The sequence below is a fragment of the Erythrolamprus reginae genome, chromosome 1 (genome assembly GCF_031021105.1).
Source record: "Erythrolamprus reginae isolate rEryReg1 chromosome 1, rEryReg1.hap1, whole genome shotgun sequence".
Lineage (NCBI taxonomy): Eukaryota > Metazoa > Chordata > Lepidosauria > Squamata > Dipsadidae > Erythrolamprus > Erythrolamprus reginae.
Window position 1 is genome coordinate 381837254 of NC_091950.1, and position 24911 is coordinate 381862164.

General features: G+C 40.8%; 1 protein-coding gene across 3 annotated transcripts; it reads right to left on the reverse strand.

Moving 5' to 3' along the window:
- Positions 1-712: 712 nt before the first annotated feature.
- On the reverse strand, positions 713-24877 carry MTIF2 (mitochondrial translational initiation factor 2). Of its 3 annotated transcripts, none has more exons than XR_011557540.1 (14): positions 24706-24794; positions 20104-20303; positions 18773-18893; positions 17734-17905; positions 16857-17017; positions 13678-13854; positions 13408-13547; positions 12885-13009; positions 11084-11288; positions 9464-9710; positions 7704-7844; positions 2182-2252; positions 1472-1612; positions 713-1185 (listed from the first exon to the last, which is right to left on the reverse strand). XR_011557540.1 is itself a non-coding variant. In XM_070734755.1 (14 exons), the coding sequence occupies exons 2-14, from the start codon at positions 20293-20295 to the stop codon at positions 1016-1018; spliced, it is 2157 nt and encodes a 718-aa protein (XP_070590856.1). In that variant the 5' UTR covers positions 20296-20303; positions 24706-24877; the 3' UTR covers positions 713-1015. The 3 variants fall into 3 exon arrangements, 2 of the variants coding, with proteins under 2 accessions (XP_070590856.1, XP_070590857.1); XM_070734755.1 differs by having other exon boundaries at positions 2088-2252; positions 24706-24877; XM_070734756.1 differs by lacking the exons at positions 17734-17905; positions 18773-18893; positions 20104-20303; positions 24706-24794 and having other exon boundaries at positions 2088-2252; positions 13678-13849; positions 16857-16919.
- Positions 24878-24911: the final 34 nt, after the last annotated feature.

Genomic DNA, 24911 nt, shown 5'->3' on the forward strand with positions numbered 1-24911 from the left:
GACATTATTTTGCATAAAGTTCCCTGCTAACTATAGTTCAGACAAAGCCATACATGATTTTAAGAACTCTAATTTCTTTTTAATTGTAAAACTAGAACAGTTGTTTCAAAAGATGAGGGTTTTTAATGCTACTTTTGTTTTTTCTTTGGGTATTATTTAGTTCCTTTTGCAGAAATAGCATTAGCAGAAGATTTCTGTCCTTTTAACTACTATCATAAATTGCTTATTTTCTATAGCAAAGGTCCCCAACTTGTGGGCTATGGCCCACTATTGTGCTTTGGCCTATTGGCCACTGGGTCATGTGACTGACTGGCCAGTATGTACACACACACACATACCCCACTAGTAGCATTGCGGCCCGGTTTGCACACATGCATGGACATATAAAGGCACCTCTTCCCATCTTTCCAGGCTGCCAACCAGAAAGATTGTGGATTTCTGTTCTATAGTACATATTCTTAAGTTAGGAAAAAGGGGAAGGGTATCTTGCATTTTTAGCATACATTTATGCTATCATGGGCTGCAAAATTGTACTGTATTCCAAAAATACCATACAGTTTGCAGCTCCTAGTTGGAACATAGTGTGAGATGACAGTCACTCTTACGTTTCAAACCATTCAAGAATGTTTTGGTTTGGTAGGTCGTGTAATTTAAACATACAAAGGTGTTTGATCCAATATATGTTGGTTTGAGTGCTATAGGAGATGCAGAATTTTAATAGCAAAACAACATCTAAAATTTTTAATAATGACTGAAAAACAATTGCAGTTAACAAATGTAATGTTTTTGTTTTTCTTAATAGTGAACACTTGGGTTTTAAAATGTTATTTTATAGCATATACATTTCCTGAAAGGGCAGAGTTTTCTATTTTCTGTAGCCGGTTTTACATTAGAAACAAATCTAAAATATGTCCCTTTTAATTGTACAGTGCAAGACACTGTCCCAAAGATTCTATAGTCTGATACTGAGTGAAGATTCAAGTTTTCTTGTCTTCCATATTTTAGGCAGCCTGGTTTAAAATCCTGGGTTCCAAGAAATTGTCTGCTTTACTTCCCTTGTGTTGAAGCAAATAATTTCATCTCCAACTTCAAACTTCATATTATTATTCAAACTAAGTCCACAATCCATGCCAGTTTTTACGATAGCAATATCTTCCTTAAGGTGCTTCAGAGACGATAAGCTTCCTAAATCAAACAAATGAGTAAAATTTCAGTACAAGTAATAGTGCATAATTAATTAGAAATGTCAGTAAATTGGGAAGTGCTAATGCAATATGGGTGACTCTTTATACATAGCATTCATACAGAACTGCACATATTTATATTAAGTATTTCAGACCTAAGTGTGTGACGGAAATGTAGCATAAATATTAATCAGAAGCAACACCTTCAACAAATTAAAAAATATTTCAGCAAAGTCAAATCTAAGTAACAAACATAGTTTACCTAGTTAGATATGCACTTTACCCACCTGTCCAAATACATTCTCCATTGCGAATTAGTTTAAAATTCATTTTTTTGTTCAGCTGTCCTTTCTGTACTCGGCAGCCAGCCACTGGAACTTTTTGTTTTCCTACATCAACCTCAAAGGTGGCTAAAATAGCAGCTTCTCCTGAAATAAAAACATGAGAATCATGGTTAAAATGTACTCAAAATCCACATAACATAGGTCACTTGGTCTCTTGTGTTAAAATCTGCCATCACCCCAATTTTACTTTTTAGTTATATCACAGCAAAATTTTCATTGGTTTGCACAATTTGTGTCTGGAAACAGAAAGTTACCTGCTGCTAGATTTCAACTATTGACAAGCAGCTTTATTATTTTCTACACAGTAGGTCTAGAACAATTGAATTTTAAAAAACAAAACATCTGCAACTTTCTGAGATTTATTTCCTCTACTGCAGTAAAAAAGAATAACCTTAATTTTTTATTTCACAAAGATCTCTATTGTAGCGGCATTCAACCTGTAATAACTATCCTGATCCTGATTCTATGAGAGGCAGACAAAACTTGAAGCTACCAGCATAGCAAAGATTATAAAACCCAGATAACTTCCAGAAGCTCACTTCTGAAATATTTGAGATACCTATCACATCCTCCTCTATACCAAGAGGCAAAGTGTTGCTGAGCTCTTCCTGTAAATCCTCCACAAGCCGGTAGATTATATTGTGCATTTTCACCTTTACTTTCTTTTTAGCAGCCATCTGCTGAATAGGTTTATATGCTTTTACATTGAACCCATAGATGATACCTGTCAAATGAATAAGACAACAAATATGAAGTAGTGTCGCTTCTCCTTTATTAACTTCAGAATGTACGAAGTACAGGGTGTCCAGGGGAAAAGCATTTGAAATTCCCTGATATTTCCCTGACATTTCCCTATAACTTGTGATCTAGTTAAGCCATGGTCATAGATGACGTCGTACCAAACAGCTAAGCCATTGAGAAATATTGGTAACTGAGGGAGCAAGCTGTTGCCACAGTTATGCTCATTTTTGCTTTACTCTGCCAGGCAGCGCAATCCTTTTTTTTCCTTCCAGAATTTTTCCCTGACTTAAACATTTTAATACAGATTGCTTTTTCACCTGATTTATTCCTTTCCCCCCCACTAATTCCCTGATATTTCCTGGATCATTGATTTCCCTGATAATTCCCTGATTTCGCTGTTTGCCAGGTTTGCTGGACACCCTGAAAGTACTCCAAGTCAAAGGTGCAAGAAAGGTTTTTATCTCACAAAGCTAAACTTTAAAATCCAAGAAAATGTCTTTATGCCCAGTGTTCCCTCTAATTTTTTTTCGGGGTCAGCGGAAAAGTATAGTGTCTGAGCGGCAGTCCCTTTGGCACTGGGCGGCATATAAATATAAATAAATAAATAAATAAATTAAGTAAGTAAGTAAGTAAGTGTGGGCGTGCGCTATCACACATGAGCAAGTTCTTGCATCCATAATTCTATCCTTTCTATGTCTTCCTCCCTCTTTCCTCCCTCCCACTTTCCTTTCTATCTCTCCCTACCTCTTTTCTTTCTATCTTTCCCTCCCTCTTTCCTTTCTATCTCTCCCTCCCTCCCTCTTTCCTTTCTATCTCTCCCTCCCTCTTTCCTCCCTCCCCTTTTCCTTTCCATCTCTCCCTCCCTCTTTCCTCCCTCCCTTTTTCCTTTCTATCACTCCCTCCCTCTTTCCTTTCTATCTTTCTTTCCCCCTGCCTTTCTTCAAGCCCTTCCTTTTCCCTCTCCCTAACTACCCCCTTCTCCCTCCTTTCTATCTCTCCCTCCCCCTTTCTCTCTCCCTTCCTTCATCTTTCATTCCCTCTCTCTCCATCCCTCTTCCTCCCTCCCTCTCTTTTTTGTTCTTTCTCTCTCCCTCCTTCCCTCCCTCTATGTCTTTCCCTCCCCCTTCTTCCCCCCTCTCTTTCTCTCTCTCTTGCTTTCTTTCCCTGTCTTTCTCTCTTGCTTACTTTCTCGCTTTCTTTCTCATTCTCTCTCCCCTCCTTTCTCTCTCTCTCTCTTTCTCTCTCGTTCACCACGCCGGCAACAGAGAGAAAAAGAGAGAGAGAGAGAGAGAGAGTGGAGGGCGCCGTTGTCTTCGCCTCTGCCCGGCGGCTCTGCAGCGAAGAGGAAACAGTCGCGCACCGCCTCCCGGGAGCCCGGCCGACTTTTGGAGCCGTTTTGTTTTCGGCCGGGCGGAGGCGGCGCGCGGAGGCGAAGACACGGTGCCCGGCCACGTTCCGCCTCCCGGGAGCCCAGCTGAAAACAAAACGGCTCCAAAAATCGGCTGGGCTCCCGGGAGGCGGAGCGTGGCCGGGCACCGTGTCTTCGCCTCCGTGCGGCTCTGCAGCGAAGAGGAAACAGTCGCGCACCGCCTCCTGGGAGCCCGGCCGACTTTTGGAGCCGTTTTGTTTTCAGCTGGGCTCCCGGGAGGCGGAGCGTGGCCGGGCACCGTGTCTTCGCCTCCGTGCGCCGCCACCGCCCGGCCGAAAACAAAACGGCTCCAAAAGTCGGCCGGGCTCCCGGGAGGCGGTGCGCGACTGTTTCCTCTTCGCTGCAGAGCCGCACGGAGGCGAAGACACGGTGCCCGGCCACGCTCCGCCTCCCGGGAGCCCAGCCGATTTTTGGAGCCGTTTTGTTTTCAGCTGGGCTCCCGGGAGGCGGAGCGTGGCCGGGCACCGTGTCTTCGCCTCCGTGCGGCTCTGCAGCGAAGAGGAAACAGTCGCGCACTGCCTCCCGGGAGCCCGGCCGACTTTTGGAGCCGTTTTGTTTTTGGCCGGGCGGACTGCAGCGCAAAACAAGAAGAAAAGATCAGCTGTGAGGCGCGCCTCCCCCCCCACGCCTTTCCGCGGGATCTTTTCTTCTTATTTTGCGGTGCGCTCCATCCGGCTGGAGCTTCCCTTGTGGCGGCCGCGTGTGAGCTTTGGGGCCCGGAGGGAGGAAGGGTGGACAGCGGCAGCGGGAGGACGGTGGAGGCGGCGGCACCGGGCAATAGCGGCGGCCAGAACAGAGGCACCGACGCGGCGTCTGGACGTGTTAGACAGCGTACATGCTGGCGTTGCGTTGGGCATGGGGCTGGAGCCTCCGTCCCGGCCCAGCCAGGAGGCAAGTGCCAGCCAGGCAACGCCAGCATGTACGGCGTGTAGCAACACGTACAAACGCCGCATCGGTGCCTCTGTCCTGGAGTTCGCAGCCGACCACCGTGACGCCGTCTCATGGCTACTGCCCGCCCTGGTGCCGGTGCCGCCACCCTCCCGCTGCCGCCCTCCTCCGGGCCCCAAAGCTCACACGCGGCCGCCGCAAGGGAAGCTCGAGCCGGGCGGAGTGGAGCGCAAAACAAGAAGAAAAGGTCAGCTGTGAGGCGCGCCTTCCCCCCCGCCTTTCCGCGGGACCTTTTCTTCTTATTTTGCGGTGCGCTCCGCCAGGCTGGAGCTTCCCTTGCGGCGGGCGCGTATGAGCTTTGGGGCCAGGAGGGAGGAAGGATGGCCAGCGGCAGCAGCGGCATTGTGACTAGCTGTGGGGCAGCGGCAAGGTGATCAGCTGTGAGGCGGCTACTCCCGGTGCCGCTGCTGCCGGCCAGCCACCCTTCCTCCCTCCGGGCCCCAAAGCTCATACGCGGCCCCCGCAAGGAAAACTCCAGCCAGGCGGAGCGCTGCAGCTGCCGGAAAAGTCGGAAGGCGCAAGTAAGAGGGCCCCGCGGAAAGGTAACACGCCCGGTCGTCGGCACCCCCCAGGCTTAGAGGCCTAGAACACACACACACCGAGGCACCCGGTCGGCGGCAACCTCCCCCCTCCACACACACACCGAGGCTTAGAGGCCTAGCGGTGGGCTGCGCCACCTGCCCTCTTACTTTGCTGCGTCACTCTCGGCAGTTGGCGGGTGGCGGCAACTCCACACACGCACACCGACGAGGCACCCGGTCGGCGGCAACCAACCCACCCACCCACACACACCGAGGCTTAGAGGCCTTGCGCCACCAGACCTCTTACTTTGCTGCGTCACTCTCGGCAGTCAGCGGCAACCCCACACACGCACACCGACGAGGCACCCGGTCGGCAGCAAGCAACCCACACACACACACACACACACACACACCGAGGCTTAGAGGCCTAGCGGTGGGCTGCGCCACCAGCCCTGCCTCACCCGTCTCGGCAGTCCGGTGGCAACCCCCACCCCACCGAGGCTTAGAGGCCCGATTTTCTTATCTTACCCGACATCAGCTAAACAACCATTTGGCTGCCGGAGGGCGGGGAGGAGAAAATCCAGGATTTAAGGGGCGGGGAAGAAAGCGGGCCTGCTGTGATTGGCCACTTTGCACTTTGTTTCCCGCCTTTGCTTAAGGAACTGTTGCTGCCCTATGTTGTAGAGCAGCAACCGTTCTGATTTCAAATTCCAGCACGGAGGTCGGTCTTCCGCGCTAAATTTGAAATTCCCGGGCCGACGAGTAGAAACCTCTGCGCTATAGCGCACTGCGCAGCTTACAGGGAACTATGTTTATGCCTGTTTATATATTCTTTCAAACTACACAATTTATTCTATTTTTTAAAGAGTGGGAAATATGCTTCAGTTGTTGAAAATTTTATTGACAGGTTCTGGGGTTTTACCAAACCCTGTAGTTTGAGAATTGTTTTGGACATTGTGTATTGTAATGTCAATAAGTTTAACTATTTTGTTGAAAACGGAAGAATTTGCTGGATTAATACAATACGATTCATTTACCCTAGTAAGCCTCAAAGCAGCAAAAATTGAACTTGAGCAGTAAACATGTTCATTCCCGCTGAAAAATCAGATTTATACATTCCCAATTTCTTGGCAGCTAGGAAAATAACAGATAAAGTCACAAATTAATTAGAGCTCATGGTTAAAATAAACTTTGGAAAGTTCAATATCCCAAAGTTTGAAATAGATCTTATTTATAACTGACTGCTTTTTTCAAACCATTATTGCTGATTAATATGTAACCAGCCAAATTTCATGGAAATGAACTAAAACTGCAATAGTTCTGGGTTTTAAAAACAATTAGGGAAGTACATAAATTCATCATCCAATGGAGATTGGAGCCCTAAATGGAACAGGAGATGCTAGAGATTGATACTGGATTTAGAAACAGCCAAGAAGCATAATCCTTATTGCTAATGAACACAGGATAATTAAGAAAGCCAAGGAATACAAACAAAAATCCCTTCATGGCATCGGACCAGAATATCTCCGGGACCGCCTGCTGCCACACGAATCCCAGCGACCAGTTAGGTCCCACAGAGTGGGCCATCTCTGGGTCCCGTCAACTAAACAATGTCGTTTGGTGGGATCCAGGGGAACAACCTTCTCTGTGGTGGCCCCAGCCCTCTGGAACCAGCTCCCCCGAGATCAGAATTGCCCCCACCCTCCTCACCTTTCGTAAGCTTAAAACCCACCTCTGTCGTCAGGCATGGGGGAATTGAGATATCCCTTTCCCCCTAGGCCTATACAATTTATGCATGATATGTTTGTGTGTATGTTTGGTTTTTAATAAGGGTTTTTAGTTATTTTAAATTGCCTTAATTAGTGTTATATGCACTGTTGGAAGATCTGAAAGAACAAGTTAGGAACAATATTCCTTCAGAAAATATTTGTGGCCACTAAGAGTCACTACTGACTTGATGGCACCTGATCGATCAATCGATTGATCCAAACTGTCCATAGTTCATTTGTTTTTTCAAGTACATTTCTTCGTTAAACTGTTCCATAATGTTAAGTGTAAGGTATCCTCTATTCTTTCCAGCTTACTTTCACAGTCCTTAAAGTTAGACATTTTGTTTTATTTGTACATTGAATTTACAAATTATGAAATTGCAGAAAATACATAAAACTTTGAGGAAAGCCATTTTCAAATGTGATATTAAATAAATCTCTATTTCCCACATCACAGACTTGTATGGACGAAAATTGTTTATGAACACTGATAGTATATGAATAGCTTATGCTACACCCAGAAATTGATGTGGAACATTATTTCAGTTTCCTGAAAAGCAGCCTTGTGTACCACCCTATAAATAACATCAGATGTGCATATAACTGCAATCAAATTGACACCAAATTTCAAGGGATCGAGAAGTAGGAAAGTACACATACCGGTAGTAACTGGAAACTACTCCGTGAATTTATGACTGACTACCTAATTTACTTAATTAAACTAAAGAAAAAGCCCAAATGGATAACTTCAGATCACAACTCCTTACCTTTAAAAGATTCTGCTATATTTATGTCATTTTCACTAATATCCCCAATTCCACAATGAATCACATCTAATATACATTCTTCATCAGCGTCATAGGTTTTCAGAATATTCAAAATGGTTTCTACAGAACCATCGACATCACCTTGGTGCAACAGAAGCCAAGTTAATTTCAGTGGAAAGAAGAAAAGTCATACTCAAGCAAGTCACATAGCACTGGAACTTTATACTATTATATTGGGAATATGGGGTTATTTTTTAATTTATTTTCATTTAGGGAATTTTTATTATTGCCCATTTGCACATGGCAACTCAAGGCGGCTTACAGAATATAAAACCTCATATAAAAACAACAAAACTAATAAAAGAAGATAAAAAAATAGAAGATTTTAAAAAGGGAGGGTTCAGCAACAAAGGCATTAAATTCTGATCCAATTATACAAATATTTCCAATGAGCCGCTTTTAATGTGTTAAATTTGTGATTGAAAGTCTATAGTCCTTCAGATGGATGCTGGACCTAGATCAGTGATGGCGAACCTTTAGGAATCCTAAAGGAATCCTCAATCTGAGTATTGTACTGGCAGTTCTGCGTTAGCAAAAACTTCAGAAGAGAAGGATTTAGGGGTAGTGATTTCTGACAGTCTCAAAATGGGTGAGCAGTGTGGTTGGGCGGTAGGAAAAGCAAGTAGGATGCTTGGCTGCATAGCTAGAGGTATAACAAGCAGGAAGAGGGAGATTGTGATCCCGCTATATAGAGCGCTGGTGAGACCACATTTGGAATACTGTGTTCAGTTCTGGAGACCTCACCTACAAAAAGATATTGACAAAATTGAATGGGTCCAAAGACAGGCTACAAGAATGGTGGAAGGTCTTAAGCATAAAACGTATCGTGAAAGACTTAATGAACTCAATCTGTATAGTCTGGAGGACAGAAGGAAAAGGGGAGACATGATCGAAACATTTAAATATGTTAAAGGGTTAAATAAGGTCCAGGAGGAAAGTGTTTTTAATAGGAAAGTGAACACAAGAACAAGGGGACACAATCTGAACTTAGTTGGGGGAAAGATCAGAAGCAACATGAGAAAATATTATTTTACTGAAAGAGTAGTAGATCCTTGGAACAAACTTCCAGTAGATGTGGTTGGTAAATCCACAGTAACTGAATTTAAACATGCCTGGGATAAACATATCCATCCTAAGATAAAATACAGGAAATAGTATAAGGGCAGACTAGATGGACCATGAGGTCTTTTTCTGCTGTCAATCTTCTATGTTTCCATGGCACAGGTGCCACAGGTGGCACACAAAGCCACATCTGCTGGCATGTGAGCTGTTGCCCTAGCTGAGCTCCAACGTGAATGTATGCCAGCAAGCTGATTTTTGGATCGCACAGAGGCTCTGCGAGGGCTTTCAGAGAACCTCCGGGGAGATGGGGGAGGGCATTTTTACCCTCCCCTGGCTCCAGGGAAGCCTTTGGAGCCTAAGGAAGACGAAACACAAGCCAATTGGGCCCACCAGAAATTAGGAAACAGGCCGTTTCTGCGAGGGAAGCTGTTTTCGGGGGGCCCCAGGCATTTAATTATGAGTGTGGGCACTTGTCCATGTGCGAGTGCGAGTGTGCACGCTTACGCTCTTTCGGCACCCGAGGAAGAAAAGGTTTGCCATCACTGGCGTAGCAGGATGCTGGGGTTTAGGCTTAAAAACTCAAACAACAGTGTACAGTTGGGCATAAAAATAAATAAACAGTAGAAAAATGATTATACCTTTGATAATGAGAGGCAACGTGTTTTTGTCACTCTGAGTAACTTTTTCAGATTGCCTAGTCTCCTTTTGGCTCTTCTTTAGTAAATATACCCTCTTTCTCCAGTTTATGTTCATGAGACCCTCTCGCTTCATCCTGTAGTCTTCCTGATGAGCTTTTTGCTTCTCTTCTATAATTTCTTGATCTTTCTTGACCTTTTCCTGCTCTTTCACATAGATTCTCCATTCAACAACTTCATGTGCCCTTTTCTTGGCAGAATAAAAGTAATTAATCAGTTAATATGCCAACATAGTTTGGCTCCCACTATTGCTGTTGCATAGTGTGGTCAGTAATGCAGGTTCCACCGTATTCCTTTCAGGGTGCATTTTCCATTGTGTGATTGCTTACTCTTTTGTAATTCCTCCCTCTACAATCTCTCTGCTCTAAAGGGGAGCGAAAAATCAAGTGAAGTACACAACCACTTATACTGACTATAATAGCAATAGCGCTTAGACTTATATACTGCTTCACAGTGCTTTACAGCCCTCTCTAAGCAGTTTACAGAGTCAGCATATTGCCTCCAACAATCTGGGTCCTCATTGTACCCACCTTGGAAGGATGGAAGGCTGAGTCAACCTTGAGTCTGGTGAGATTCGATCTGCCAAACTGCTGGCAGTTGGTCATCAGCAGAAGTAGCCTGCAATACTCCACTCTAACTACTGAGTTATCGCGGCTCTTAATGGTGATCACATGACTGAGTTATGATTCAAAGCTCACACAAGTAGGCATTGATCATAAAATTATTTTTTCACACTTATGTAACTTCAAACAATTGCTGAACAAGGCAGTCAATAAGCATGATTTACTTCTACTCCAAGATATCAAATTCTCTGGAAAAATAACATTACATTTTAATTTTCTACCATTTGAATAATATCCAAATGTGCCTGACTACCATCCTCGTGACTTTTATATAATTCTATTTTGTATACAGAACTTAGAATTTCTATACTATAATTTATAGATATAAAATTCCTATATTGTAATTTAAGCATCTTTTTCCATAGAGGCATGTTATTAACTTATCCCCAAGCAGCTTTAAATATATACATAGACTATACCCAAATTAGTTGACCTTTTTTAATTTGAAAAAAAATTATTTATCAAATTTATATTACCACCCATCTCATAGAAAATGACTGAGCAGTATAGCGTACAACAATGAAAAAACACCATATTGGTCCCTTTATTGTAACTCAACAAAGTGAGCACTTCCAATAATAATAACAACATTAAAATGTCATTTCCCCCTACTATGGATTTTTTAAAAACCAAACCAAGAAATTACTACTGGTTAATAATCAGAAATTAAAACTGAATCAATATTATATTTATCAACTAAATGAACCATCAACAGAGCCTTTAAAATATTGATCCAGTTTTGAGCAAGTGCCACATGGAGTAGGTATAAGTCTTGCTTGAATTAAACTTTTTCCATATGTTTAAAAAAAAAGCATGTTCCTGGGATTTTATTTCTGCAGAACATTTTCTGGTGCATCTTAGATGAAATTTTGGATAAACATGGAATAAAGACAATTTTAGGAACCTCACATCTGAATACTAAAACAAGAAATGTACTTACCTCTGATTCAACTTCAAGGATTTCGTCCCCTGCTGCAGGGACCTCCTTCCATCCCACGATCTCCGTGGGCAAACCAGGGGAAGCATTTTCCATGATTTTGCCATTCTCATCAAGTATCAGTCGCACTTTGGCCCAGGTTTCTCCAGCAACCAAAATGCAACCCTTTCTCAGACTGCCTCTTTGGATAATGGCTGTGGTTACTGGACTGGAGTCAGGTAGAAGGTAAGTAAAAAGAAAAATGACATTTATTTATTTATTGGATTTGTATGCCGCCCCTCTACGGAGACTTGGGGCGGCTAACAGCAATAATAAGACAGCGTACAATAATAATCCAATACTAAAAACAATTAAAAACCCATTAATATAAAAACCAAACATACATATAGACATACCATGCATAAAATTGTAAAGGCCTAGCGGGAAAGAGTATCTCAATTCCCCCATGCCTGGCGGCAGAGGTGGGTTTTAAGTAGCTTACAAAAGGCAAGGAGGGTGGCGGCAATTCTAATTTCTGGGGGGAGTTGGTTCCAGAGGGCCGGGGCCGCCACAGAGAAGGCTCTTCCCCTGGGTCCCGCCAAGCGGCATTGTTTAGTTGACAGGACCCGGAGAAGACCCACTCTGGGGGACCTAACTGGTCGCTGGGATTCGTGCAGCATTTGATTTGATATCCACAATGAATGGTATGTTTTAATGCCTAAGTCTCTTTATAGAGCTTTACTTTGTCAATACAGTATATCCATATTGGTTTTTTTCTTTCAGTTTAAAATCTACTTTGGCACAAATCTATAAAACAGCTCAGAATCATAGTTCCCTCTAAGCTGAGCAGTGAGCAATCGCTCACTTAAAAATCATCATCAACTCAGAGTTTTCAAAACCTGCCCAGAAGCCGAGAGGGAAAGAGTGAGAGGGAAGGAGAGAGAGAGGAAGAGAGGAAGAGAGAGAAACAGATAGAAAAAAGAGAGGAAGGAAAAGAGAAAGAAAAAGAATGGGAGTAAGGAAGAGAGAAAGAAAATCAAAATCTAGTTTGAAACTAGCTCAACTATTTAAGTGGCATTTTGATATTGATAGAGTTGCCCTATTATGAGCTCACTGTTATAGACACACAGTACAGTATTTTATTTTGAAATTCTCTGAGGCAAAACAGGATGGGATTTTTATTTATTTGTTTGTTTGTTTGTTTATTTATTATTTCTGTGCCGCCCAGTCCTGAAGGGACTGCCGCTCAGACACTATACTTTTCCGCCCAGCCCCCCAAAAAATTAGAGGGAACACTGCTCAGAATAATACATATTTTATTCAAACTATCTTCAGAAACATTTTGCCAATAATCTGAATGGTCAGGAATGCTTAGGAAGCCCAAGTAGGGCTTAAAGACTTTCTTGGGAATTAATAGGATGTTGAATTCTGGTGCTTTTCTTTTCTGAAGGCTGTCTTTCCATTCATTTTTTTTCTTCATTAATGTGTCTCCTCCACCCTGAATTCAGGTCTAGCAGCGAGCCCACTATGTGTGATATAGATGAAATGTATGGTAATTGATCGCAATAACTTTTCAATAGGGTAAATTTCACCCTAACATACTATTGAAAAGCTAAGGAAGAGATTAAATCCAAGCAAACTGGTTTTCTCGAAGAAATCTCTTCTGTGTAAAATCACTGTTTTAAATAAAAAAAGTTTAATTGAATTTACAAAAGAACTGTTTTTAAATTCTAATTTATTATCCATTGTTATTTAATAGCACTATTGGAAAATTTAGAGTAACGTCCAGCTAAAAATGAAATGGAATGAAAAGATGCAGGCTCACCCTTTTCCTTTATCTGTGCGAGATTCTATTACAATACCTTCCACGAGGCCTGTGCTATCTGCCTTCAGTTCCATCACCTCAGCAAGAGTTATAATTGCCTCTTTTAAGTTCATCAGGTTATGGCTCTAGGTCAGAAAAATCAAAAGTAGTTCAGAAAAGGTAGGACCTAATGATCATTGTAAGTAATTTAATATGCATAGATATACTGAAGACCGATTGTCTTAAAAACCAGGATATGCTAAGGGCATACCCTCTTTTATCATATCTTCCAAGATCAATAGCAAGGGATGAATAGCAAAATAAAGTATTTTTCTCCTCATTAGGACGTTTTCCTGTTCAGTGCGGAGAAAGAACTGCTTTTTTTCCAAACAGTTGGGTTCCAGAGTAGAGGTTCAGGTGAAGGTTTTTCTCTTCTAAAAACTCTACCCAATGTTCAAACTCTTGAAGAACCCATTTTTTACTGCTAAGAAACAATGTGATGCAGATTTACTTTAGGGATGGCACTGAAACTGATTTGGATTACCTTTAATGCAGAGATAGGAACAGCTTGAACATCTCCTCCATAGTCTTCACAAACAATATCATGAGCCAGCAGTTGTTTCTTTACCTTTTCAGGATCAGCTTCAGGTTTGTCACACTTATTGATGGCAACAATTATTGGAACTGAGAGAGAGAAAAAATATTTGTAACAAATCTTCAAATAATAAGATATTCAGTAACTACCGGTACTATCTCAATAGTAGTAGTTATCTCCTCCCTCAACTTCCCATAATACAACAAAATCCGTGAATACCATTAGCATTTTTAGCATGTTGAATGGATTCCAAAGTTTGGGCCATCACACCATCATCGGCAGCTATCACCAGTACAACAATGTCAGTGATATGTGTACCTCTTGCCCTCATGGCTGAAAAGGCAGCATGGCCAGGAGTATCCAAGAATGTTGCCTTCTCCCCAGTAGGCAACTGCACTGCAAAAACAATTGAAAACATATACAGTATCTGTGTGCCATATCACTTTCACAGAACACACTGAATGGCTGCTTCCATGAGATTTGTAATAATTCCTCATACAAATAAAATTCTAAACAGAGAAAATGCCTAAAATTGACAGTCATATTTCTATAGTCCATGTTCAACTGTTAAATCTTGTTGCAAAACAATGCTTTACTTAGGGCTTTGCTTGGGATACTTGAAGTTTATCTTCATTTCTCTATTATTTGATAACTTTTGCCAACGTGGAATTCTCTAGTTATGTTGGACTACAACTTTCTCAAATAACAATCAGCACGGTTGGAAATTATAGGTGTCCAAATGCACCTAAGTCCAATACACCACTTAGAGAGGCTCCTTCTCTATAATCTATAATTGATTCAGCAATGAAACTAGTTAGAATCCATTTTTTTATCATCACAAAATAGACAAGATAACGTGTATTTAGTTGCTGTTAAGATCAGACAGAGAAACTTCGTATGACTTAGCTAAGACTTGAAACTTGAGTTCTTGAGGCAATTTTGCTCCAAGAACAGGAGAGATGACTTTTGCCAGATTTCACACCTAGGTTTGGCAGTAAACCTCCATGTAGTTAAGCCTGGATTTAGGTCTAAGCCCCTGGTTCTCAATGTGGGGCCGATATCCCCAAGGGGAGAAATTTCATTTTTAATGGGGGCAACTGGAACCTTGTTTAAACCTAGTTAATGGCCTTTTAGGCTTCCTCTGCATGAGTAGTACACTTTTTGAATAATAAGAATTATATGTCATGGGGGTGAGGCCTCAGGATTTTAGAGATGCTTAGGTGGGGCATGGCCAAAAAAAAGTTGGGAATCACTGGTCTAAGCTGAAGCTGATAAAAAGCACCCAGGCATGACAGCTGGGTTAGATTGTGCTGCACACAGGAATAGGAATAGTCATTCTGATTTAACAGATATTTTACAGGTGGCTCTGGGAGGTAATTGAAATACAGTGGTACCTCTACTAAAGAACTTAATTCGTTCTGTGACCAGGTTTTTAAGTAGAAATGTTTGTAAGTAGAAGCAATTTTCCCATAGGAATCAATGTAAAAGCAAATAATGCATGCAAACCCATTAGGAAAGATGGGAATTTGGGTGGGACGAGCAGGAGGAAGAAGAGGAGGAGGACAGTCGCTGCCAAAAGAAGAAGGTGAGGGGAGGGGAATCAAAAAAATCCAAAACTTTAAGGCTTAAAAAAAAAGAGGGAGTCTGAGGCGGCAAGGAGGCTGCCTCGGCTGCCTCCCATACAGAGAGAGAAACCCAGGGGGAATGGCAGGAAACTGGCCGGGCCTTCGTGCCGCTCTCAAGTTTCCTGGGAAATTTTTCTGGGCTCGAGTTCTTAAGTAGAAAATTATTCTTAAGCAGAGGCAAAAAAATCTTGAACACCCGATTCTTATCTAGAAAAGTTCTTAAGTAGAGGCATTCTTAGGTAGAGGTACCACTGTACATTAAAATAAGGGCTTCTCTTGCTTGGCAAATTCTAGTTTTACCTCACTAATCTCATAGCACTTTAATTTTTGTTTTCTCTTCTACATGCCACTTTCCCCCCTTCCAGCTTGTATTTTGCTCATTTTCAGGTACTTATCTTCTTACAGTTCTTCTATTTGCTATGAATTTATGAGGTAACCTTCAGCAAGAAACTATATTGTCATGATGATATCAAAGTTGTACAGTGATCCCCCGCTCGTTGCGAGGGTTCCGTTCCAGGACCCCCCGCAACGAGCGGGTTTTCGCGAAGTAGCGCTGCGGAAGTAAAAACACCATCTGCGCATGTGCAGATGGTGTTTTTACTCCCACAGCGCTAGCGAGGAACCGAAGATTGGGGGCGGCGCGGCTGCTTGCCGCCGGCATGGGGGGCTTCCTAGCAGCCCCCCAAACCCGGGTTGGGGGCCCGGGGGGTGCTTGCAAGCCCCCCATGCCGGCGGCAACATTTTAAAATAGCCGCGCCGCCCCCAATCTTCGGCTCCTCCGCGCTGGCTCTCGGCGCTTTCGAGCTGAGTCCGGGAGCAAATTCTCTTCCGGACTCAGCTCAAAAGCGCCGAGAGCCAGCGCTAGCGAACGGCTCCTCCGCGCTGGCTATCGGCGCTTTCGAGCTGAGTCCGGGAGCGAATTCTCTTCCGGACTCAGCTCAAAAGCGCCGAGAGCCAGCGCTAGCGAACGGCTCCTCCGCGCTGGCTATCGGCGCTTTCGAGCTGAGTCCGGGAGCGAATTCTCTTCCGGACTCAGCTCAAAAGCGCCGAGAGCCAGCGCTAGCGAACGGCTCCTCCGCGCTGGCTATCGGCGCTTTCGAGCTGAGTCCGGGAGCGAATTCTCTTCCGGACTCAGCTCAAAAGCGCCGAGAGCCAGCGCTAGCGAACGGCTCCTCCGCGCTGGCTATCGGCGCTTTCGAGCTGAGTCCGGGAGCGAATTCTCTTCCGGACTCAGCTCAAAAGCGGCGAGTATGAACCGCGTGGGCGGGCGAAGGGCGGGCGGCAGCAAGGAGTTTGCGTGGGCGGTGGGGAAACTCCTCGCTGACGCCAGCAAGAGGGGGAAGACCCAGGGAAGCCAGTTGCCATCTACGCATGCGTGCCCATAGAAAAAACGGGCACGCATGCGTAGATGGTATTTTGACTTCCGGGTTGAAAAATAGCGAAGTACCCTGTTCGCAATGGTTGGGGACGCAATAAACGGGGGATCACTGTATTATCATTTATAGTAATCCAATTTTGATATACTGTAATGACTATTTCAGATGAGAAATTGACAATATTATAAAGGATGATCCAGATTGTAGTGATTTAAAATATTTAGGTTATTTCTAGATTCACAAGATAAAAGCAATGGAACAATAATGTTTATCTGCTTGTACCAACATGATCAATGAGAAATAATGAGAGACGAAGTCCACCACTATTTGGAAAAAGCAACAGACTTTTTATCTTTCATTCAAAGACAACTAAGAGTAATACTCAAATAAATCATACCAAGAAAGGCACCAATATGCTGTGTTATACTTCCTGCCTCCATTGCTGCCACATTAGTATTTCGTAGGCTATCAAGTAATGTAGTTTTTCCATGATCAACATGGCCCAACACAGTAATAACTGGAGGCCTGGGAGTTAATAAAGCTGGGTTTTGAAGAGGCCTGCAATCAACAGTAACACATTCAATTTTTAATGAAATAAGCTTTTTTTATATTTTGTATTTTATGTTTAACAAAGCTCTTCAAATTCCCAATCTCTATATTTCAACTTTTTATAACAAACAACAGCTTAGAAGTAAAGTATCCTCAAGATGTTGTTTTTCTACCTAAGAAGGAAACATATTTTTCATGGCAATGAAAATGAAAAAAAAATACATGAAATAGGAATAGATGTGATGAGAAAATAGAGTTGATGAAATACGGTAGCTAAAAGAATGCAGGTCTCATGCAGGATAATTCAATACTGAATATACTTTCATAGTGAACATGATTAGTATAATCCAAATAAATATACATTAGAAATATAATTTATGTTACCAATTAAAAGTTCCAATAAATATTTTCCATGATTTACTTTTATCTGAAAATTAAACTGTAGCTTTGAGAGAAACAGTGCATTGCACAGGCTTCCTAGTGATAGGACATGTGGAATATAATGTTGCTTTTAAAGGATTTAATTGCATTATAGATCATAGCTTGCATACCAGCATGTCTAGATAAAACTGGACTTTGTTTTAGGCACTGATTAACAGTAACAAGACTCAGTCTACATGGGCCCATCATTTTCTGCACTTTACATACAGTAGATTAAATATATTATACAAGTTATGTTATGGATAAATCCAGTAATAAAAAACCTACTTAAGCATAGTTGTTACCTTCTAACCACATCTTTATTTTCTTTTACTTTTTCTTCTTTCAGCTCAGCCCATTTGTACTGCATGCCAGATTTTTTAATGATGTCCTTGATCCAATTTACTTCCAAGACTGAATCTGGTTCTAGTGAATCTAAATCTATGTCTGTGTTTAGCAGAGCTTCATACACATGATCTGAGTATAAAAACATAAAGTTCATAAAGCAATGATGCAAACAAGAAAGACTTTGAAAGAAAGACAAGCAACACTAACTGGGGAAAATGTTTGTCATGTAATTTTGAGTGTACAAACAGGATGTGCAATCCTCAAATACTTTGATATTTTTCAGATTTCAATACTGTTATCATTACCATCATATGGTTAAAATATACACTGCTCAAAAAAATAAAGGGAACACTTAAAGAACACAATATAACTCCAAGTAAATCAAATTTCTGTGAATTCAAACTGTCCACTTAGGAAGCAACACTGACAATCAATTTCATACAAATTGGCATACAAATCCAATAAATAAATACAATAAATAAATTTCACATGCTGTTATGCACGTTAAACTTTGTACAGAACAAAGGATTCAATGAGAATATTTCATTCATTCAAATCTAGGATGTTTTATTTGAGTGTTCCCTTTATTTTTTTGAGCAGTATATTTTATGCAATGAAAAAAGACTAAAGGGAGACAATCGAATGATTAGAACAAGTTATAGACTTAATTCTCTGCCTGATAAAGCACACTAGGCCAAGTCTGTTTCTCAGGCAATAATCCACAAAATATGAAAGGAAAATACAAAAAGGAAAGGGCATGTGTATCTGTTTGTGTACAAAAATCAGAAACTAATACCTGGAAGAAGGAAGAAATTAGAGATTTTTCTAAAACTGTGGACTGCCGATGCTCTAGGGGGGTTTTGTATAGTATATACCCCTGCCTTTCAAACTAAAGATGTGGGATTTCAAACATGAAGCTGCAATGTAAAGCTGAAAGGAAGATCAGGAACGGCTCCTTTTGTAATTTCCAAGCATTATTTGAAAGAACCAACTCACCTATATCCTTATGCATCGCTTTTGCAAGCTCCTCCACGGTCATTGTGTGCTTTATCTCAACCTCTTGCTTCTTCACTTTCATCTGGACAGGCGTCAATTTCACTTTGCCCGATTTCTCTCTCTATAACAAAGTTCAAGAACAGTATATTTAGTCACGGATTAACTCATTTGCCGAGTTTACACAATACACTGAGCCTTAAAACTAAAGGACTGGATTCTCAACCTTCACAAATCTGGATTGTCACCAGTTCTGTGGCCTCTAAAACTCAATCAAAATACACCTGTTAAAAATTGCATAATTTCCAGTCGTTCTGGAACAAGTGAAATTGGTAATGCAGGTTCTAAATAGGCATACAAAGTTTAAAAATAAATGGAAAAAAAAATCCCCTACTCCTGAGGGAAAAGCTGAATAAGCAGGGGTGGGCTACTACCCAGACGGAAGGGGGGTATGGGGACGCAGTGGGGCAGCAAAAATGGAGCTCCACCCCAGAGCACCCAATTTACACTGAAAGATGTTGAAAGAAAATGCATAAGCCACGCCCACAGGTGGTAGTAAAAAAAATTGGTAGCCCTTCACTGTGCGTAAGTATATGTGATGTGCCTTTTCATTCACATTTCAACCTTTTGTCTCCCCACTAATGCTAAGGTTGCTTACCTGGGCTCATGACAATGAAACTGGGCTAATTCCTTTTCTTCTCCAATTGTTCATTTATTACTAAAGCTGATTGAAGTGTGGCAAAATGATTCCTGATTAAAACCTTTCTAACGAAGCCCACATAGTCTCCCAGGAAGTTGACACATGCAATAGTATGCAACGATCTCTCTGTGATCACATTCGCTGAATAGAACATAAATGCTTGAAAAAGGTTCAGCATCAAGTGAAATCAGAATTCTTCCTCTCAACTACAATTCAAAACATTTATAAAAAGTAAAAAAGGAATCACAGAAACATAGAAGATTGACGGCAGAAAAAGACCTCATGGTCCATCTAATCTGCCCTTATACTATTTCCTGTATTTTATCTTAGGATGGATATATGTTTATCCCAGGCATTCAGTTACTGTGGATTTACCAACCATGTCTGCTGGAAGTTTGTTCCAAGGATCTATTACTCTTTCAGTAAAATAACATTTTCTCATGTTGCTTCTGATCAGGTTTGTTCTTCTTTTTGGAGGCCAGCTGGACTAAAAGCATGCATGCAATTGTTTGGAAAGTTTACAATATTTATATTTACCTCTACTGCATCTCTCTATAAACAACGTTGTCTGTTATTTCTTAGCTAGAGGCACACAAACGTCCTTCAAGGCAAGAATAAAGTAACTATTAATTACCTCTTTGGTGGTGAAAAGCCTGAATTGTGAGGTGGTGTCTGGATGCCAGATCAGGGGGTGCAGCTGAATGGGACACATGGGGTAGGCAGAGGATAGGACAGACTTCCACTGTTTTCGGTAAGCTAGGGAGTGCAGCTGCCTGCAAGCACTAAATAAATGAGCCAATTTCTCTAGTGGTGGCATCCAATTCATGTTTCTTTCTGTAACAACAACAACAACAAAAACCCCAACCTTGAATGAAAGAACTTTCAAGTGGACAGTCTAAAAAGAGATACCCCTGAAGCAAAGGAGGCTAGAGCTGCTGTAACTTCCTTCAACAATGATTTGGAAGAGAAAATGATAGCATTACCCCATTAAACATTTTCTGTTAAACCAGTATTCAAAAATACAGAGGCTACAACCAATTTATTATTTATTATTTATTTATTAATTCAACTTCTATGCCGCCCACTCCCGAAGGACTCAAGGCAGCTTACCACCGTATAAAATACAAACAATAAGAAAGAAGTCAAATTTAAACCTGAATTATAAAACCATTAAATTAAAACTCTGATAACGTAAAAAACTAAAACTAAAATTATGTTTACCTTAGAATTAGGGCTACCAGTAACTGGTTGCAAAGTGTTCAAATCTGTATCTTGTTGTTGCCATTCTGTGGTGATCGGATTTTTTTGCAGCCTGTATCTAATGTGTGGCTCTAAATAAAACTCCACAGAGATTCTCAGTCATCCAGGTCATGATTGTCCCAAAGGTGGATTTTCAGGAGGCAACTGAACTTTCTTGTTTTTACTTAGAAGACATTTCGCTTCTCATCCAAGAAGCTTCTTCAGCTGTGACAGTATAATGAAGGATTTCTATTCCTTGAAGACAGCTAGACATTTGCATCCTTTTAGAAGATCATTGAAACATTTGGAAGTGCTTCAACTTGAAAAGACACCTTTGGGATAACTATGAAGTGGATGAATGAGAATCTCTACAGAGTTTTAGTTATACAATTTGCAATGAACACCCTCTGAATGATAAGGGGATAGGAATGGATTTCCAGAGAAAAAAAATGCAGACTCCAGGAATCAGGAACACTACTAAGGTGACCCTGAGGACACAGACAAACCTCCAAGTGCTTTAACAATCCTCTAAAAAATATGCAAATGGTCAGCTTCCATTCCTCATTATTCCCTCACAGCTGAAGAAGTTTCTTGGATGCGAAGTGAAACATCTTCAAAGAAAAAAAGAATAAAGTCCAGTTTCCTCCTGAAAAAAACATCTTTGAGACTTCTAAATAAAACAGCAAACTGTCAAATCTGAAACCTAGCAATTTAACAATGAAGGGATATGCGTATAAACTGTTGTTGCTGGTAAACCGCATCCTCTAAAAAGATGTCACCTAAGAGCATCAGCTTAGGACAGGTGGCCCCTTGTACCAAAATTACTATTATTTCCCTACTTTTTGGTGATACAGATCAACAAAGTTAATCTGCAGAAGAGAAGCAAGCAATATTATTTCTTTACACAACAATTTAATATTTTAGTGCTGGGTTTACATATTTACAGACTAATGTTTTTTGCACAATATTAGAGCAGTTGAATTTGTTCTTTAGGGAGTTGGAAGAGAGTTGCATTTTTTTAAAGTCATAAATTGCATTAACAGATGTCTTTCACATATATTTCCCTTTGAAATTTGGCCTAGCAGGGCACTGATTATTGTTGGAATTTAGGCCGTTAGACTGATCTGCCACAAGGAGAAAAGACTTAAAACATTTGCCCAAAACCGTATATTTTCTTGGATATAATGTATTCGTTTTAAGGCTGGAAAAGGACTGGAGACAGTCAAGTCCTCCTTTAGACACAGTACACCAGTGTGTGCAGTCCATAACCACATCCTTAAATGAATTGATGTGGAATAACAATCATGATGATAATAGGGGTATCTTGGGTCTTTCTCATGGCAGCACTGAAGTCTGTTTATTATTCAGTGTGAGAGTTGGCAGAAACGTACACTGGCACAAAGAAGTGCTGGTTGCATTTCCAAACTCTATTCTGCCTTGCCAAGGAAACAGAATAGGACTCTGTCTGCATAAGACATTGGGGGGAAGAGTGAGGTGGGGAATATATCATTCCAGCATCTGATAGAAGTTTCAGTTAAGTCCAAAATTTCTGTTGCTAACGAAGAGATTTGTGAGGTTTTGTCCCATTTATGAACTTTCTTGCCACAGTTGTTAAATGAATCACTGCAGCTGTTAAGTTAGTAATACAGTTGTTAAGTGAATCTGGCTTCTCCATTAACTTTGCTTGTCAGAAGGTCACAAAAGGAGATCTACATGATCCTGGGACACTGCAACCATCATAAATAGGACTCAGTGACCAAGTGTTTGAGTTTTGATCGTGTGACTATAGGGATGCTGCAACGGTCATGAGTATAAAAATTGGTCATAAATCGCTTTTTTTTGAAGATCACTAAATGAACCGTTGTATATACACGGCCCACCAAATGATAAAATAGTTAACCAATAATGGGTGTTTCCCTTACTGCAAGTTAAATAATGATGTTTTTATTTAATAAAAAACACTACAAACAGCTATTGTCATTGAGTTCAAATGCAATTCATTTTACAACCCATTAAGTCAGTGCCAAATAAGAGTAAATGCACAATTAAGGCCATTCAGCTTAATATCTATGTTTATTTAAAATGAATGCTAATTTATTCAATTTACCATTAAATGACCAAGATTAGAACATTTTGTTGTTCTTAACAAACTTTTCATGCTGCACACAGAAAAAGTAACAGCATTCTAAGAGGGTCTCATGCAAAAAGGTTTTCTTATGCAAATTCCAATTAAAGAATGATAGCTGTATAAAATCATGAATTCGTTTTAACAGAACTTATACAAATGAACCTATTATATTTTATAATAGCAAACAGAATAAAAATCAAGTACTGAAACATCCCTTTAAGTCTAAATGAAATCACGTTTATTCAGAAATGAATCTCACTGTGTTCTGTGAGCTTCTTGGTAAAAATGTCTTGTATTTGAGCTTCAGAACTTTTTTCGGTGATTAAAATTACTTCTATTTGATTTGCAGTTTGGCTGATTTATAATAAAAGTAATTTAGATCACCACCCTACTTATATTTGTCTAGAAATAGTCCTAAGATTGCATCATAAATATTTCCATATGAAGCCTGAATACAAAATATATGCAATTTTAAATATTCAGATATGTGCTTATACTGAAATATTGTAGTACAAAGAGGCAATAAAGGAAACTTAGTTTGAGTTTGAGTAATTTATTATTTTAAAATTAAACTGCCTATTTAGAATGAGTTTTTATTCCAAAATAAAACATGTTTATTTTTACATTTTTATTGCATGTTAATCCATATGCATAAAATCATAAATTAAACAATTATGTTTTGACAACTCACTTGATTAAAAATGCAATTATCAAGAGGGTTTGGTTGTAACCAATGGGATGGTATATATAGGGGTAATAATGGGAATTAATAGAAAAGATCATTTTGAAAGGAAAATGTGGCAATCATTACTGTCTTCCTTACATATTGGACTTTGATTCTCATCAAGCTAAGCAAACATTACAAATGGCATTTTACTTTGGAAAAACAGTCTGAGAGGCATCAATTGAATAATTGCAAATCATTGACTGAATTTATACAAAACTCTGAAACAGAACAAACTAATGCTTATGGGGGTAAGTTGGCTAACCCAAGCATAAGCTTTTTAAAAATAATGACACAAAAGTTACTTATGAGTCAAAAATGAAGAATCTGATTATCATGATATACCATTAAGCCAACTTCATAGTGAAGCATTACTAAAAAACAGTCATTTAACTTTGGCCATTTAGTTGCTGGTTTTACATTAACTGAAACACCAGTATTTCACTTTGTTACTGGATATATAATACTTTTTGCAATATGAAGGTATCTTTAGGAAGGTACTGGGTAGTATCTGCAGTGCCTATAAAATGTTGCAGGGATAGAAAAATACTTGAAGTGCTCTATGTGGGCTGCAAGCAGTTTGAGGGGCCCACTCTAAACCAAACTCTCACAGGCCAGCTTGAGCATAAGCATTGTTCAATACTCAAACAAGCTGTAGCTTTTAATGCAGGATGTAAACACAGTGTTTGAAATCAGCATTCTCCAATCAGATTCCTTTCAAAGGTGTTTTAAAAGAAATAGCTTCCTTTAAGACTTTAAATCTCCAGTAACTATATGGTCACAACAGCCCTGAAATGTCATGCCAGTGTAAGCAATACAAATCGTAATAATTGGTGACTTAAAGGTGACAAGGACAGTAATCAGGGAAGGCCTATTGATTCATTGATTGATTGATTGAAAAGGGAGGGGCAAGTTTAGGAATAAGATAAAGCTATCCCAGTGTTCCAATCCCTGCCTGCTTCCAGGGAACCTGCTGGAATGCCAGTGAAGTCACTGGGGATTTCTTTTTGAATAAATGCCATGGTTGCCCACAATACAAAGGCTGTTCCCAGAATACAAAATGTGCACACTCCAATCCTAGATCAAACTGCTAGTAACGGCATAGAAACAATGCACATACTGATTTGGGCAAAATATAGAATTACCTGTTTCCAGAATGTTTTTCTACTGCGGGGTCTAATTTATATCCCTGGGTAATTTTCCATGGGTTCCGCTTTTCTTTTTTGAAAAACGGGCAAGGTTGGCTAAGCGCTGCCATTCAGCGGGCGAAAGAGCAGCGCTTCAAAGTCCTGACGCGTTTCCGCTTCCTGGTTTTCTGTCGCCGGTGGCCGCGCTAGGATTAAAAAGGAAG

What these genes read in the sequence shown, in the direction of transcription:
- MTIF2 (XM_070734755.1), bottom strand. Translation starts at nt 20,295, where the DNA reads ATGAATTGGATGCCACCACTAGAGAAATTGGCTCATTTATTTAGTGCT. An exon ending in AGCGATGCATAAGGATATAG is followed by an intron (nt 17,906 to 18,772) that starts GTGAGTTGGTTC and finishes TTTTATACTCAG; the next exon opens with ATCATGTGTATGAAGCTCTG. An exon ending in TATAGAGGAGGATGTGATAG is followed by an intron (nt 1,613 to 2,087) that starts GTATCTCAAATA and finishes TTTTTATTTCAG; the next exon opens with GAGAAGCTGCTATTTTAGCC.